An 18,197-nucleotide genomic window follows, 5' to 3' on the forward strand; every position below is an offset into this window, starting at 1 on the left:
ATTTAAAAGCGAATTTCCTCGGGCGATGAATGTATCCGATGATAAATAAACCTTTTTGCTTTGGGTTGGCGAAAACACGCATAACTCTTCCGAACTGAAATACCCCTCCACCGGACCCGAGTGAGCACACATGCGGAGAGGAAAAGACATATCCGTAACGTCCGTGGCAATAATGGTGGATGGCGCCTTCCAACTGGCCCGGATGCAGACTCGGGAGTTGGTTCGATTTCCGGTGTTTGTGTGGAAACTTTCCACGAGGCGGCAAAGCAGCTGAGTCAAGATTAGAATCCCATAAAATTATGAAACAACTTCTTCCTCTGCCGTTGCTTTGCTTCAAGAGTTTTTTTTTAAATAAACAAGTGCTAAAAGAAATTCTTATTCAAGCTGCGGCCGAAACGCTATTTTGATATTCATTGCCAATTTTCCGGTGCTCCTCGAAGGAAGACAAGCGAAAAAAGTGGCTCAATCTCCCCCACTTTTCAATTGTTGGGCAGCAATCGTACGCTGCTCTACCGACTCGTCGTCGTCGTCGTCGTCGTCCCAGAGCAAAAAACTTTTACGTAACTTAAGAAAGCTACACTTTTCTAATCGCAGCTCTTCTCAAACAAAAAACTGGATGAATCATCCTAGCCCATCAGGAAAGCTATTTTATGTCACGGAAAAGCCCACAAAAAAAAGAAAACTGAAAACTTTTGAATGTAAATAAGCGCCAAGAAGCGCCGCCACTTACCTCCCGGATGTCGATCTTTCCGTCTTGATTATCGTCGTATGCCTCCATGAAGCAGGATTTCAGCTCGACCAGCATTTCGTCTGTCAGTGACTGGGGTAACGATGGTTGAAAAAAAAAGAAAAAGGAACGCTGTTAGTTGGAATGGTATCATCGTTTTTAAGGGGGAGTCGTTTGCTAGTTTGAAAAGGTTATTAAAAAAGGACTGTGGATATTTGAGAAGCGAAATTATGATTGCAACATAAACGGTGCAGGGGGGTAACGATATTTCAATGGATTGCACAAATCATCTAGGATGGCTAAAACAACTTAGGACTAAAGTAGTAAACAGAAACAACTTAAAAATAACTAAAGTGCTCGACTATTTAAAGCTATTGAATGCACAGGCAAATCGTGAAAATCAATGATCTAGAACCATTTCTGGTAAGGGCCGAAAATCAACAAACGGCACTTCAAATCACGTTAAAATAAGTATCGCTGAAAAACCCACCGAACGAAATCTTCGGTGCCCCAGTTTCATTTAAAACTGTTTCATCGGGGGGTCATTTTTCCATACTTTTTTGAGGTTAAATCTTTTTAAAAATTGAGTTTTGGACATGATTTACACTAAACAATTCGAAAAAATAAAAATTTCTATAACATTTTGTTACTAGCCTCACATAAGGGGTGAACCTAAGCAAAAATAAAGCCACTTTTGTCCCGACCAAGTCTGTCATGGTGATTACTCATTGTTACTCCACGAGTAATCAGCTCCAAAATTCAATATATACAGAGTGTTCGGTTTCTTATTGCAAATATGTTAAGGAGTGATAGATGATCATATTTGATGAACAAAATTTCTACGCATATTATCAAATCTCAAAGATTACTAAGTTATTGAACTTTTCTGTTTTGGTTTATGCTTGCCATATATTGGCCCTAACTAAAAAAAATATGCTACTTAGCAAAACATTGTTGTCTTCATTAGACAGCTTAGGAAATTTCCTACTTAAAAGTTTACTTCAATTTAGCTGCATTAGGTTACATTTTAGAGATAAATATGTCTAAAATTGGTGTTTTTTACGTGTTTCCCTGATTATTTAAAAAGATACGTAATAACGTTTGCATTGAAAAATGGACTTTTTTTTCGGATGGTGATAAAAAAAAAACGCTAAGACAGATAATTTCTTTTGATAAATTTCCCATGGAAGGTAATTATTTAAGCTTACTTGCAAAAAATTCTACGCCCTTGCGAGCGGCCTTCCGAAACATTCGCCATGGCGGACGAAAACATGCGTGTAGGCATCTTTTTGAGTTCTTTCTTCGTTTTATTTATCAATTCCTCCTCAGTTTTCGCGACAAAATTGTTGGAGTAGATCTTACGCTTCAGGTTGGCCCAGAAATTCTCGATGGGACGCAGCTGGGGGACGTTGGCCGGGTTCGCCGACTTGGGTATTACATCGATATTCAGCCGCTCCATCTCCTCCAACGATCGCTTCGAGTAGTGGGCCGACGCCAGATCCGGCCAGAACACCGCGTCTTCACCCTTATGGTATTTCTTGATGAACGACGCAACTTCCGGCAGGCATTTCGTACTATAATTTTCCCCGTTCACGGCCAGTCCGGAGCGAAAGAAGAGCGGCTTTGACATCCCCTTCTCGCTAATTGTCAGCCACAGCCGCACGTTCTTGGGGAACTTGGTGTGTGAAATGAACTTCACCTCGGAGCTCACTTCGTTCGTGGGGGAAGTAAAATACGAAGTGCCCTGCCAGCAGGGATGGAAAATCATTTACATTCATTTCGTGCATTTATTTACATTCTTTTGCCTCTAACTTTTTTCATCAACATAATTCCATAAAATAGTGTTTGAAGGTTTTGTAGGCTTTGATATTAGCTACATCTTTTGTAAACAACTCAAATTTGTATCTCTTATGCATGATGAATCAGAGCGATAAGAACCAACCATTGTTTTTCAGTGAATGTCACTGAAAAACAATAACATGTTCTGCCAGCTCTATTTCGTCATTCATAAGAGATACAGATTTTAATTATTGACAAAAGTTGTAGTTCATATCAAAAGCTACAAAAGTTTTAAACATCACTTTACGGTATTCCGTTGATGAGAAAAGTTACTGGCAAATGAATGTTAATGAATGCACGAAATGAATGTTAATGATTTTCCATCCCTGCCTGCCAGTCGTTGCCATCCAGGGTAAGATAGGTCTCGTCGTCCATCACCACCGCCACGTCGCGATTCGCCGGGAAAAACGAGTTGATCATGTTATTCAGCCGCTGCCGCTGCGTCATTGCCGGCAGCTCCGAAACCAGTGGACGTGACTTCCGCTTCCTGACATGTATGTTCATGTTCGCCAGGTATGTTTTCACTGTTTGGCCGGTTGCACCGACCTCCCGGCCAAGCGCACGCAGCGATGTAGCCACTTTTCCGTCAGTCTTCCTCTTCTACATCCTTTGGAGCTTCTTGTCGCTCAGGGTCGTCGGCCGTCCAGAACCGAGATTTCTTTCGATTATCTGATTGTTGTCTAATAGTGCCAAGATGTTGTAGATTCCGGAACGGGCGTATCCGGCGTCTACAAAGTGTCGCACGATGTCCGTTTTCGACGCGGTGGGGTGCCGTTCTTTGAACGCGCACACTTCTGAACGGAGTTGCTTCACTGTTTTTGCCATCACGGTTAGAGTTCAACTGATAGAGCTGTCAAATTTTGTTTGCTGACTCATGGGTTACTATGCTTGATGCTGCATAGGTAGTTTCGTCAGTGCGGATGAAGGTAAACCAATGAAAAATCGACATTTTTTGTAATTTTTTTTTAAATGCGAACGTTAAAGTGATTTTTTTTTCCTCTTAAAGCGTTCTACATTTATCTCTTTGACACCAACTTTCTATCTCGTTAAGCTTTGTTACAATTTTGTTCTAAACACACCATATTAGCATAGAGGCAACTCTAAGACCAGAAGGTCCTGAAGAAACGTGATCAACTTTTTGCCTCAGCTCTGATACTCTCTTCGGTCCCAAGCTAATCGATGCACCCCTCAAAACATAGGAAAATCCAATCTATGATGAATCTAAACAAACATAGTGTAGTAGTAAAATTTCGACTGGAATGGGGGACGCTTATAGATGTACTTGGGACCAATAGGCTAGTCAAGTAGTGAGCCAATTAAAAATCGTTAGTTTCCACCGGTTGATATTAGGTCGTTAATTAACGGTTGTATAAACACGAATTCAACGCGACCGTGTGTTACTGTTGCCGTCTGTAGGCAGTGCTCACAGCACACTTGATCGCGATCGCAATAGAAATGAACAACAATGCTGCTGGCAATTCAAGCATTTGATCCTTAGGGTGCGGCCAGGGTAGATGCGATTCACGACGCGACGCGACCAATTCAAAAGAATCTTATTATTTATTATTATTCCTCGCGTCGCGTCGCGAATCGCGTCTACACTGGCCGCGGCCTTAGTAACATTTACGTCGACTTTCTCTTTGTATTCCTTCGGCCATGTAAAGACATTCGCAGGTACACTGGAGTCGCTTTTTACGCGGGGGATACGTGCCACGTAAAAAAAAACCGCGTGAAAAAAAACTACCGAGATTTTGATTTTTCATATGCTTAAATATTTTTTATAAACCGGATTTTGATGCCATTCGTTATTATAGCATGCTATGGTCCATATAGATATATTTTAAAAATTTCTGTATTTACACCAAAAATTGTGATTTTTTTAAAAGTATGCCATTCGATTACCTATAATTTGAAACGGATAATGTGATTGGAATCAAGTCGACAGGTCGTATCGTTGTCGAGAAATCGTTAAAAACGTACCGCGTAAATTGCGACTCAGCGGCACTAACCGTGTAAAAAAAAACCGTGTAAAAAAACCGTGTAAAAAAACCGCTTAAAAAGCAACTCCAGTGTATTTTCTGCACACAGAACGATAAAAGAAGCTTTTATCTAGCATATAATACGACAAACAGAACAATAAACGGTTATGTGCTGAAGTTATTAACGAAAGAGAAAGTCGACGAAGAGAATAGATCAATGTTACTTAGGACCTAATGCAATGTTCGGCTTGAATTCAATTTAGTGTATGATGAAAATTGAAAACGATTGGGATTTTTCGCGATATCGATGTTGATCAGTTCAAGCTGAACATTGCATTAGATCCTAAGTATCATTGATCGATTCTCTTCGTCAACTTTCTCTTTTATTAATCACTTGAGCACACAACCGTTTCTTGTTGCGTTTGTCGTATTAGATGCTAGATATAAGCTTCTTTTATCGATATGTGCGCTGAAAATACCTGGGAATGTCTTAAGATGGCCGTATGAGAAAGTCGACGAAGAGAATTTGTCAATGTTACTTAGGACTGATTTGGTTGTTCGACTGGTTTTATGGAGATTTCGTTTTTATGGCTTTCTCAGTCTAGGGTAATTCAAACAGTTAGTTTTGCATTGCCCGACGTTTCGGCCGTTTATTGTGGCCTTTTTCAAGGGTAAAACGGTAGACTGTTTTACCCTTGAAAAAGGCCACAATAAACGGCCGAAACGTCGGGCAATGCAAAACTAACTGTTTGAATTACCCTAGACTGAGAAAGCCATAAAAACGAAAAGTTACTTAGGACCTAATGCAATGTTCAGCTTGAGTTCATTGAAATAATATAGGATAGATAGGTGTTTTCAGATCTGAACGGCTCTCTGAAGATGTCTTGATTGCTACCACGCCACAGCGGGCGACAAAAAATATGTTCTCGGTGATAACTTTGGAGCTCCGCTTGGCGGAAATTCTTGCACTATCACTATGTCTGCATAGCATCGACCGAAGAGAAAGAGAATTCGACAGTAAGCATGCATAAGGGCGTATAGGGTTTTTGATCTAATTTCCGTCGTACTAAGCAAAACCCGCACTTTACCGCTCTTTACTGAACGAGTTTAAACAAAAAACAAAATATTTCTGTCAAAGATGACTTCTTAATTTATTCACCTTTCCAAACGTACCGTTGGATTTGATAAAGAGTCACAAATTGTTGAGATATTGTTTAAAATTTAATACTGCTTCTTGATTCTAAATTCGTTCTACGAGTTTCAATTCCGTCCTAACGCATTGAAGCACCATTAGATTTTCTTCGTCCTACGGATAAACGTAGAAAAAGGGGAGCTAGGAGCGCTTCTTTTGTTTTAAGAACAATGAGCGTAATTATTCATGTAATGCACTCTAACAGGATTTATGTTGAAGCTAATGAACTAACGCATAGTAACATTCCTGTTATTGATTTGTGCACGATGAAATCATTGATGTTATTAATCTTTTCTGTTCGATAGAACGGAAATGGGCGATTACGGCGAAGTAGCGCTCTACCCTAATCGCCTAACAAAAACCATCCAAGCCAGGATGGTGGACCTAAAAAATCAGAACTTTGCTAACATGATCCACTCTCTCCCAGATTGTGCAAAACCCTTTTGGAAACTTACCAAAATCCTTAAAAATAAGCAAAGACCCATTCCACCTGACTGACCCCACTGGATAGTCGCGGCGACCCAGTGGTTCATCTGATAACTCCTGAAGAAAAGGCTGCCGCGATAGGTCAACACTTCGTCAGCTCCCATAATCTCGGACAAAACATCGTCAGCCCTCACGAAGCTAAGGTTGCTGAAAACACAACCAAGCTCCATCAGATTCCTAATATTTTTCACGAGGAATCCGAGATTACGGCTGACGAGCTGTTGGTCTATATCAAATAACATGAAGGCCCCAGGTTTCAACAATATCCTGAATCTGAAACTCAAACACTTGAGTTCCATATTCTACAACCATCTGGCACTGATTTTTAATCTGTGCCTCCGACTTGGCTACTTCCCCTCGTGTCAGCTAAAGTCATACTCATCCTGAAACCTGGGAAGGATCCGTCTTCTCCTTCAAGTTATCGACCAATCAGCCTTCTCTCAGGGTTATCAAAACTGTTCGAAAGAGCATTCTATCACCGACTGCTAACATGTACTCAAGGAACAGTTTGGTTTTCGGAAAGGTCGTTCGACCGTCCACCAGCAAACATTTTCCGCGACGTCATCCAGACGGCAGAGGTGGTCCATCGGAAACGAAGGGGCATTCGCTACTGCGCGGTGCTTACCTTAGATGTGAAGAACGCGTTCAACAGCGCGTGCTGGGGGCGATAGCCCGCTCGCTACACCAGCTCCAAATTCCCGGAGGGCTGTATAAGATTCTGGAAAGCTACTTCCAGAATCGTGTGTTGAAGTACGACACAGAAGATGGCGAAACATGCGTTAGAGTCACCGCAGAAGTGCCACAAGGTTCTATCCTGGGCCCGGTGTTATGGAACGTCATGTACGATGGACTGTTGAGGATAAAATTCCCGGTAGGCGTGAAAATTGTAGGTTTTGCCGACGATGTCACACTGGTAGTCTGCGGGGAATCCCTCGAGGAGGTAGAGCTGACAGCGGCTCACTGCGTCAGACTTGTGGAGGAATGGATGAGAACCAGGAAACTGGAGCTCGCCCATCACAAGATGGAAGTGGTCGTAGTCAACAAGCGTATGTCAGTACAGCATGTGACGTTAACAGTCTGCGGAAGAACAATTAGGTCTGTGCGCGCTCTGAAACTCTTGGGGGTTATGCTCGATGATAAGCTCAGCTTCGGCTGCCACGTCGAGTACGCCTGCAAGAGAGCGTCTATGGCTTTGGGGGCATTATCCCGTATGATGTCAAACAGCTCGGCAGTGAATGCCAGTAAGTGCAGGCTCCTCGCTGGGGTCGTAGTATCTATCCTCAGATACGGCAGCCCTGCGTGGAGTGCGGTACTGGATATTGACTGCCACAGGCAGAAATTAGAGAGCACACACAGGCTAATGTGCTTGAGGGTGGCCAGTGCATACCGCACTATCTCGAGAGAGGCCGTCTGTGTCATAGCAGGGATGATGCCAATCAGCCTTATCATTAAGGAGGATGTGGTGTGCTATGACGCGAGGACCGTTCGAGGGGTGCGCAACAACGCGCGAGTTGTGTCGACCGCGAGATGGCAATCGGAATGGGAAAACTCCACAAAGGAGAGGTGGACTTACCGCTTGATACCTTCCGTATCAAGCTGGGTCAACAGGCGCCATGGGGAAGTAAACTTCCACCTGACAAAGTTCCTGTCAGGCCATGGCTGCTTTAGGAGCTACCTGCATAGGTTCGGACATGCAAGTACTCCCATTTGCCCCACGTGTGCTGGCGTCGAGGAGACCGCTGAACACGTTGTGTTCGCCTGTCCACGTTTCGAGCCAGTATCGAGCGCTATGCTAGTGATATGCGGAGCGGATACCAGTCCGGATAACATCGTTCCTAGGATGTGTGGTACCACCGAGAACTGGAGCGCGGTGGTGATTGCGGTCACCCACATAGTTTCGGTATAACAACGACAGTGGCGTGCCAAGCAGCAGTTACCTACTGCCCGACTAGATCGTTAGAGTATTGCTAGAGAGGCGCCATAGCGCTACAGCGGCCCCTCCCACGAAGTAATGCCTTCGGGTGGTTCCGGGGAGGTCAAGGGCCAAGCGCACAGGGTAAGGTTTAGTGGATCGGGAGTGAAATTCTCCCATCCCCACACCCTGAGTTCCTTCTCAGGTGTCTGTGAGCAGATTTCCCCATGTATATAAAAAAAAAACGGAACAAGTCTGTGTCGAAAACATCCATGGACGTTGAAAAAGCGTTCGACAATGTCTGGCATGATGGCCTGGTGTTAAAATTGCAGCACTACGGTCTTCCAATCTGCCTTGTGAAGTAATTAACAACTATCTATCAGACAGGACGTTCCGAGTCTCTTTGAATGGCATCACATCGGATGCTTTCAACATCAGTATCAGTACCGGGGTTCCACAAGGAAGCATCCTTGGCCCCATTTTATTCAACCTGTTCACTGTCTGATATGCCCTGATGGTGGATTGTTGTCTCTGTTCGCAGATTACACATCCATCGTCTACAAGGGTAGGGTCATCGGAGCTCTGACTGCCAAACTTCAGAGAGGCTTGGACGTCCTGAACGGCACAGTGGTGGAATGGTCGAAAGAGGTAGTCTACCTCGGCTTAATACTAGACAGCAAGCTGATTTTCAGGGAGCACGTTGATAGAAGAAAAACCAAGTGTAACATCCTGATAAGATCCATGTATCCATCCATCAACAGGAGGTCTACCCTGTCCCTTAAAAATAAGCTTGCTGTTTACAATCAAATCATCCTTCCCTTAATCGAGTACGGTATGCCAATCCGGGAGAGTTGCGCCAAATGTCATCACCTCAAACTCCAAAGGATCCAGAACAAGATTCTTAGGATGGTCCTAAACAGTCCCCCGCGAACTATTATTATTATTATTTAGCTTTATTAGGGAGGCTTTCAGCCTTGGGCTGGTTTCTCCACCCCGCGAACTAGAAATTCTGAGATCCACCTCCTGGCTGGAATTCAGACATTAGAAGAACGGAGAGTTTAATCCTTGTAACAAGTGTAAGTGTTGCGTCCAAGATTGGTGAGATTAATCGCGTGTAGTTTTTGTATATTTTGTTTTTATTTTTTAAATCCAAGAAAAGGTTTAAATGTTTGTAAAAGGTAAAACGTCCCAGAATCCCCACGAACGCAGCCAGCAGGAGACACTTCCACACGCTATTTCAAAACAACCCAAATTTGTGTACAATCCACCCAGATCCGTCAAAACTGAACCTACCTAAAAATGGGCAAACTATGTTGAGAGTGACAAGTTGACAAATTAACAACGTCGATCGGATTCATGTCGATATTGTTTATTTGTCAACTTGTCACTCCCAACACAGTTTACCCATTTTTGGGTAGGTTCAGTTTTGACAGATCTGGGTGGATTCTACCCAAATTTGGGTAGTTTTGAAATAGCGTGCATATAAATTGTAGGACAATGCCACTAGCCACCGCCAGAGCACGCTGTGTGAAGTCATGAATGGACGGCCATAGGGGTGGCGTAATTGGGGCCATTGCGTGGAGAATTCGTGGCACGTACGACGGTTCAACGGTCACGGTTCGGGGTCATCGTCCACCAAGAGGCACAGTGATAAGTCTGGTGATCATTATAGACTACGGTCACATAGCGAAAGTCAAAGCTAAAAATTAATAGTTTGAAGGTGAAAACTAATGCTAAAGTGCTAAAGTGAGCTAAGTTGGAAGTTTGAAGAAGTTGTAGAGGAAGTTGCCACGTATCATTGGACAACCGTGGTTTTACCGTAACATTTGCGCACTCAACGTATTTTTCCGGAGTCGACCACGCCAATCGTCGGTAGTGTGTCCGAATCGCAGTTCGAGAACCTGATCCCTCAGCTACTGTGTGCGCCACCAATCCAGGCAAGCCAACTTACCCTTGTGGTTCGTTGAAACCTCGAGTCGGTCACCATACTCGAGGGGCGTACGGGACAGGTAGAGGCGTCCACCCCTGGCCCAAGAAGGTGATGCGTACGACGACGACGGCAGTGGCAGGTGAAGGGGCCCCGAAGACAAAAGAAGAGTAGTGCTAGCACAAGGTAGGAGTAGACATTTAAGGAAGTGGGAGACCGTCCGTGAAGTGAGTGTCATCAAAGCGAATAAAGTGGGAGTTTGTCTTGAGTGAACTTTGAGTGTTTTCTTGGTTCGCGGAATTATCACGAGCGTGTGCCGACCCTGAGGCTTGGAGACGGGGGGTCTCATCAGTGCTGGGAGTAACACCGCACTGGCACGTTACATCCTGGAAAAGTTCTGAGACACCTGTCTGAGGTCAACTCATCAGATCATCAGATCATCAGATCACAGACTCGCTCATGTACCGACGATGTGTTTGAAACAGTTCTATCGATTTTTACCGCACTCAAGTTGTTATCTGAAGGAAGGCATCCAGTCGTAGGTTTGGAAATTGCAACTATTGTTACCTCTACCACGGTATGTGCTCCTGTCCTGATAGATGATCAAACCGATTTGTACTTTCCTAAAGTTGTCCTTGCTCGCTTTCTATTTTCTATATGCAATTTTCACACTGCCGTATTCTAACGGAACTATCAACTCTATACGTTCATCTCCTCATCTATCGTATAAAACATACAACTTTAGTCTGTTATTTAAAATTAGCATCTTCAACTATGTAAATCGTTGACTTCACGCAGAAATAATACTAAACATATAGTCAAAGTAATTTTACTACTACTGCTCAGCTGCGGTGCTATTTAGATGGAGGAGTACGCAGCTTAGCTACTTCTGCATGCTACTATGAAGAGGCTAGCATCCGCGCCTTTTATGTCGTAAGGACCAGTGTTACGAATGGGCAAGTGGGAGCACGGGCTAGTGAATGCCACCCACACCGTCTCTTATAATTCAATAATACATTATTTTATCATTTCTGTATACTTCAAAAGACGATCTTAGAAATTTAGTAAATAAATACAAACTTTAGCAAAGTCCTTCAAATTTCATAGAATTTCGTGAGTTTCAGAAAAAATTAATAACGTTCAGAGAAGTTCACTTACATGCGATTTTTCCAAGAATTCTACAAGCTTCTCAAAGGTTTGCATCTCTGACAATCATTGAATATTTCTAATGTTTGCTGAATTGAAAAAAAAAAAATTAAAAACACAAAATTTGAGTGAATTGTTTTGAACTTTTCTAAAGCTCACAAGAATGTTTGAAGTCCACAGATGTGAATAAACCAAAGACCTTCAATTAATCAAATACCAGCATAATGTTCTCTGGGTAATTTAGAACTCTTCTGGTAGATAAGTAATTATTCTGAACTTCTGAAGAATTGTTCAATAGCTCAAATCATTCCTCTAAGATATTATAAAGTCGGTTGATCAAGTTTGCTTTCACATCAAGCTTTGAGTTTTCATTATTTCTATCAGTACAGAACGCTGTTTCTAGATAAACTGCATATGGACGTCCATGCGTATGACCAACACTTTCTGATCCAGCAGTTTATATGAAATATGAATGTCACAATTTTTCAAAGTCTCGGTTGGTAGACGAGAAGCAAGACAATACTCAAAAGCGTGAGCAAAAGTTACTTTTGTGTACGATTAATTTAGTTAGGAAAACTTAGCTGAGTGACGGAAAAACAGGTATTATGATGCGGAATTGAAAAAAAAAATCATTAGATATAGTAGGCGAGCAAAATTAGTTATTTTACTTAGAAGAGTGGGCGATAAAAAAATCAAAAAAAAAATTGGTGGGGTTGTGTACTGTTCGCAACAGCGAATAAGTTTTTTTTTTTTTTTTTTGTCTTTATTTTAGAGATTTTTAGCCTGAGGCAGCGAATAAGTTTCGAGACGACCCTGCACCGCCGCTGGCACTGTAAACGTCCTGAGTTTACCGACCGTCAACGCATCAGCAGCAGAAAAAATCTCCCTTCCTTCCTCCTCATCCTTTTTTTTACTAACCCCGAGATAGCCGCGGGAAAACGGCCTCCCTACTAACATGACAACAACCAATCACAATCAAGATTGTATTTAATAGTACACTTTTCTATCCTTTTTGCGTTGCGCAGTAACAGCCAATCAGCAGTGGCTGATCAAATATTAAAATGTTTAAAAGTAGAGTACGCACCAAAAACTTTGTCAGTCTTTCTTGCATCCTGAAGAATAAAGCAACCACAACAAGTAAAAAGGTTTCTCGCAGTATTATTTCAAGAAGAAACGTCTTCCAGTTTGCTTGCTCCTGCTGTTGATTGGTTTCGTCTGCTTGCTGTTTGAAGTTCCGGTCGTCAGCGTCCTGCTCTGACATGGTCCTACTAGTTGTCTGCTGCGTGTTTCCACATTATCACTTTTCCAAAAGAGTTTATTTCATCGGAGTTCTTTTCAGAACTTCCGATATCGTGTGGTAAGTGGCTTCACCAGCAGAACTAGTGCCCACTCTGTTCCGGGAGCAGCAATCCGTTCCATCGCTTGTCGTTGACAGTGGGCCAACGAAGCATGGTTCGTGTTCATCGTTGGCAGTGGCCAACAATCAGTCTGTCCGTCGATCTCGTTGGCAGTGAGCCAACAAGAAAAATCGTGTTCGTTCGTGTCTGTTGGCTGTGCCCAACATGTACAAGACACGACCGCAGGGTTGACGTAGACTACGTTAAGCTGTGTAGTGAAATTCTCGTGCATTTTTTTTTCTCTAGATATTGATTTAAAATACAGTAGAAGTAACCTATGATTTCGGTCCTATGTACATATTTTTTTTGATTTCCTACTTAGTAAAACTTGGTTAATTTCAGGACCTCATGAAAATGCGAATACATATTCTATTTCATTTGGTTCCTAAATTACAATCAGATATGAGTAAGGCTTTATTCAGGTGATTCAATGAAGCGTCCAACAATGACCGTCATGATGGCTGATATTCCCTATCACTTCAAGATTTCTAGAACACAAATCTTGGACGGTTGTGACATCACTCATGAAATTGAAACTCCTTGTGTACTGGACTGCAACAAACATGAAGTTCCAGTTTCTTTGTTATAAGTTTTGTGAGAGCTGATATCTTTACTCTTGAAATTTTTCTATGGTAATTACACAGACATAACACTCGCAACTTGTTCATCGAACAAGCATTTAACGGACAATTGAAAAGTATCGTAGTTGGTAGTACCGCCACCTGTGGCGCGCATAGTCAATTCCCTTGCGTTTGACGTTTATTCACTACCGCCATCTGTTCAGTGTAGTGCCCACTACAGTGAACTCAACAGATGGCGGTAATGTTTTAGCGACGATGTTTTACAGTGAGAAATATTTAATGTGTTATGTCTGTTTGTCTGTGGTAATGAGATTGATCCTCAGCGATTCAACTTCAAAACGCTAAAAATAAATGCACACACAAAAACGGAGTGCACAATTTTGCATCAATGTTATGCAACATTTCATTAGTTGATCGAGATGATATCAATTAGCCATGAATCCCTCCAATAAGTTCTCGGTACATCTTTTATCTACCGATTGAACAAATAAAAAAAAAATACTAAGGCTGTGTTCCATTTGGAAAATTTTCACTTAGATTTGACACTTCGAAAATAAATTATGTTCGAAAATCCCTCTATTGTATATCGGCCGATTTTCGAGAAAGCGTCTGTCAAATTGATTCCTCGTCTGTCAGAAATAAGTCTTCTGGAATAGCAGGTTTATTTGAAAATTTTTCATCTGCCAAATTTAAGTAAAAATTCACCAAATGGAACACAGCCTTATAACTTGAGCACAGGATCGTTTCTTGTTGTGTTTGTCGTATTAGATGCTAGATAAAAAAATCTTTTATCGATATGTGTGCTGAAAATACCTGGGCCGAGTAGATTCAAGGAGAAAATCGACGAAGAGAATCTTGTCAGTGTTACTTCGGACCTAATGCAATGTTCAGCTTGAATTGTTTCGCTTAGCTGTAAACAGAAAATCGATGAAGAGAATCGAACATTACAAGTAGGCCCTTTTGAACGCTCACTGTCGAATTTCAGAGCCTAGCACTGAAAATAAACTCGACGGTACCTCTATTTATGCTAAGAGATAAGCATTGCAAGTCCCTCCTACTAGAAGAATTATGCAAAAACTGGGGTTGTATAAACCGTTCTTTATCATAATTTTGCAAGTAGGAGGGACTTTCATAGCTAATCCAAAAGCATAAATAGAGGTACCGTCTGATAATTTATCACATTTATCCTTTTTATCACCACATAAACACCCCGTTCCCGTTTTCTTATTCAAAATAATAAATGTGTGTTCACAAAACGCACGAAATCTTAAAAAAAAACATATTAAGATTTTTTTAATTCAATCAATAGATTAAAGATGTACCAAGAATTAAATGGAAGGATTTCAAGCTAAAATATTCTGATCGCGAAATATTGACTATCAATACCGAAATTTCGCATAAATGTCCAACCCCTTTTGTGTGGTGTGTGCTGCTGTCTTTCAGTGTTGCCCAATGATTAGGGAACTTTCATAAATAACGTAGTAGTTGAGGGAGGAGAGAGGTTTAAGAAGTTGGGACCGGCCATGTATTAGGTGTATTGCAAAACACGCTCCGAGGGGGAAGGGGGGGGGGGGTTAATTGGTCAAAAATATATGTAATTTATGGAAGGCCCTAATTTTACTTCCAAGGCTGTGTCGCAATGGGTAAGTTTAATTTAACTCGTGGTTAAAAGTGACAGATGAGTTATCGAATAACCCTGCTATACGAGCGTGGTTATTTCGGACCGACTAGAAGTTAAATTTTGGTAACCGTGGCTGAGTTCTGTTTGAAAACTGATCAATTTCCGGCATTTTCGAACATTGAAAATAACTTACGAAATGTCACGTTTAACCACGAGTTAAATTCAACTCGGCAATTGGTACGCAGCCCAAGAAGTATTTCTCGATTACTTTTTCGTAGGAACGTATCAGATTTTGTAAACAACGCATTTGATCGTCGATTTGGCGTAACTGGTAGCTCGCCCACGTATGCTAGTACTACCATCAGATAGGGGATAATTAGTTATGCCAAGCCGACGATAAAAGGCGTTGTTTACAAAAGCTGATATGTCCTTCCGAAAAGTAATCGAGATTTGTAGTTATCATTCAAGCAAGGAGCGCTTGCGCCATCGAGACGATGCCGCTACCAGCAGCCAATGATCTCGACGGAAACGACGCACAAAGTTCGAGGTGCAAAACTCGAACTCTGCTTGCTTGACAGGAACTGCTTTCCTACTGCTTCTGCTAACTGCTGCTTCTGCTAACTGCTGCTTCTGCTAACTGCTGCTTCTGCTAACTGCTTACCCGCCGTCCGAAGCGAAAATGAGTTGAGGCACATAAGCAGCGCTGTTTTATAACTTTTCAGATGTTCAACCAAATTGTACTTGATTATGAGGACTGGGTTTGGGGAGAACGTTTATTTCATGAAAACAGTGATAAAATTATCACTTTTAATTTGTCCATTTTTTAAACAGTTGTTTATGAAAAATTGAAAAAAAAAATTATTGCAACAGCTTACGAAAGGTATTTCCTATCGATTGGTGTATTCGGATTATAATTTCATCTATAAATGACAAAGCTTATAGCGTTCAAAAAATTACACGTTTTCGTGACGGTCGCAATTTTAGATTTTCGATTTACCCCCAATACCTTCCCGTGAAATGTAGTCTACGTCAAAAACGAATGTTCGTATGCTTTTTAGCATTACTTGCTTAAAAATCCGGAGTGATTTGAGATTTGGGCGTAATTGTATTTGTAAACAAACACGTTAATCACCGATTTATCGTGAATAAAAGCTCTATTTTGAAAACTAATAACACTATGAAGTAGAGGTATGTTTCCTCTATCAGTTGGTATAGTTTGTTTATAAGATTGAGCTTTTATTCACGAGAAATCGGCGATTTCCCTGTTTGTTGACAAATACAATTACGCCCAAATCTCAAATCACTCCGGAAATGCTGTATCTCAGGAAATATGCAAATTAATTTTTACTGATAAGTGTTTCTTATGCAAATCTAAACATACTCATTCTGAGAAACTTTAACGGAAATATAAATTTGTTGGCAACACTGTACAATTTTCACTTTTTTACGGTCGTTTCATTAATTCTAAGGGTGCAAACTTGGGGCTGCCGTAATAAACGCAATCACTACTTTATATGAGCACCGGTAGCCGAACCAAATGTCCGGCAATCAAATACCCAAAACTGTACTAATAATTTTTTTGGTTAACATTTTTGTAAATAAACGAAAGTCAATATAGATGGGTGTTTTTGTATCGTATGCAAAGCAACGAATACTGAATTTTAATTGAAATTTAATCGCACAAACGAGCAACTTGTAAGCAATTGTATACAAGTTTTGCAACATTTCATGAAATGTCTCAGAACTTTACCCGATTTACAATGTAAACTTTTATCATATGTGACACTCCATTTATGTCCATCATATTGAACGGAAATTTATACTACTTTTTCGAACTTTTTACAATGAGAGAAGAGCAATAATTTGCATCGATTAACTGTTGTTACTTTTGAAAAGTTACGCAATAATTTTTGACTATGAACAATGCGCCAATTTTACTCTACATCATCATTTTTCAAAATGCCGTAAACGATCTTGGACAATAAATCACAGCACGAAGACTTCTCTTTAAATCTTAATCGAGATACCGATGAATAATCTCTTGTAAGAACCTACAGCAAGCTTCTCTCGAATAGGTTTATTGTATTTATTCAAAAATGTGTCCAAATATTCCAATAAATCAACCCACACAGATTTCCACTACTGCTTTTTCTATCGTTCATAAAGTATGGCAAACAAGACACATTAACTCTACAACAAACACCCTCAAGCGTAAGTCACTGCAAGCTACCATCTAAACTTGTTAGTTTTTTTTTATTCATTCACCATAGCCACTCTACTAGCTCATATCATTTCATACTAACCGCTCTCTTGATGATGGAACATGTGTATGTATGTGATAAAACAGGAATTGCAATAAACACAAGAACCGAAAGGACAGAAATTTCCAACGTCGAACGGAAGGAAAATTGCGACGAAAAAAAAAAGAAAAGAAAAGAAAATGATTAATAAAATTCCACATCATAAAAGTGAATGAAATTTGAGCATATTGGCCTGCTGCGCTACCACCGATGCTGATGGTTGTTTGTCTTTTCAGTATCAGCCAAACATACCCGGCAGCAGCAGCAGCAGCAGTAGCAAATTCATTGCACGAAAGAAGAGCAAGATGATTGCCGGCATCAGAGATGTGTTAGCATCGTGATCTTCTTTTGTGTGCCCCCAAGGGTTGTAATCCTTACCTCTGGCCCCAGATCGGTCGCGTTCGCACTGGAGACGAACTCTTTGAGGAACCCATCCAGCTCGGTGCCTTCGATGTATCCATTTCCTGATGGGAGGGCGTGTGGGTGTGTGAAAATCGGAAAAGAAGAAGAAAGTGATTCCAATGAATGTGGTTTAGATATCAAACGATTGCAACAGCGTAATAACATATAGAACAAGAAGGACGAAGATCTTATCGGGCACCACTCGTCGCTTTGGGTTGGGTTGGTTTGGCATGATGAGGATGGTGATATGTTTGTTCTAGATATTGTCACTCGCGGCACTTTAAGATGTCATCGTTCTCCAAACCGATGAGCTTAGTTTTATTTGTTTGAGTTAAACCAGGGATGTAGAATAAAAAAGTTCAACTGCGTTCACCGATTCCGAAGCTGTAAGGATTGTGCCACGTTTGGCCTAAAGTCGTTTGGCATAATGCCGTACGTTATGGACGTTCAGTTTTCATTATATTATAGCATTATACCAAACGAATTTATGCCAAATGACCTACAACCGCTGTAAACATCAATCCCGCAATCACCATTAGCAAAGCATGACGGGATCCCAGTTCGAGCGTTCCCATCGCAAAACTCGCTAATACTCCCTACTTATTGTCTCGTTCCGTTGAATGGAGCAACAGCGTCCTACTTCTCAGACCCACCCACGTTGAGGTTTTCTTCGCCGGAGTTCCGGACC

General features: G+C 41.4%; 1 protein-coding gene across 7 annotated transcripts in view; it reads right to left on the reverse strand.

Annotated features, from left to right (window-relative positions):
- Nucleotides 1–18,197, reverse strand: part of Cbp53E (Calbindin 53E) — a 302,857-nt gene that overhangs the window by 102,434 nt on the left and 182,226 nt on the right. For all 7 annotated transcript variants that reach the window (XM_065227714.1, XM_065227707.1, XM_065227700.1 and 4 more), the window contains 2 exons: nucleotides 17,486–17,571; nucleotides 731–820 (listed from right to left, as the gene is read on the reverse strand). In XM_065227714.1, the coding sequence (XP_065083786.1) occupies nucleotides 731–820; nucleotides 17,486–17,571 (176 nt within the window). The remainder of the gene's footprint in view (nucleotides 1–730; nucleotides 821–17,485; nucleotides 17,572–18,197) is intronic.

The sequence above is a fragment of the Ochlerotatus camptorhynchus genome, unplaced genomic scaffold, assembly GCF_037179485.1.
Source record: "Ochlerotatus camptorhynchus isolate MF236.1 unplaced genomic scaffold, CSIRO-AGI_Acam_v1.1 ptg000022l, whole genome shotgun sequence".
NCBI classification, from domain to species: domain Eukaryota; kingdom Metazoa; phylum Arthropoda; class Insecta; order Diptera; family Culicidae; genus Ochlerotatus; species Ochlerotatus camptorhynchus.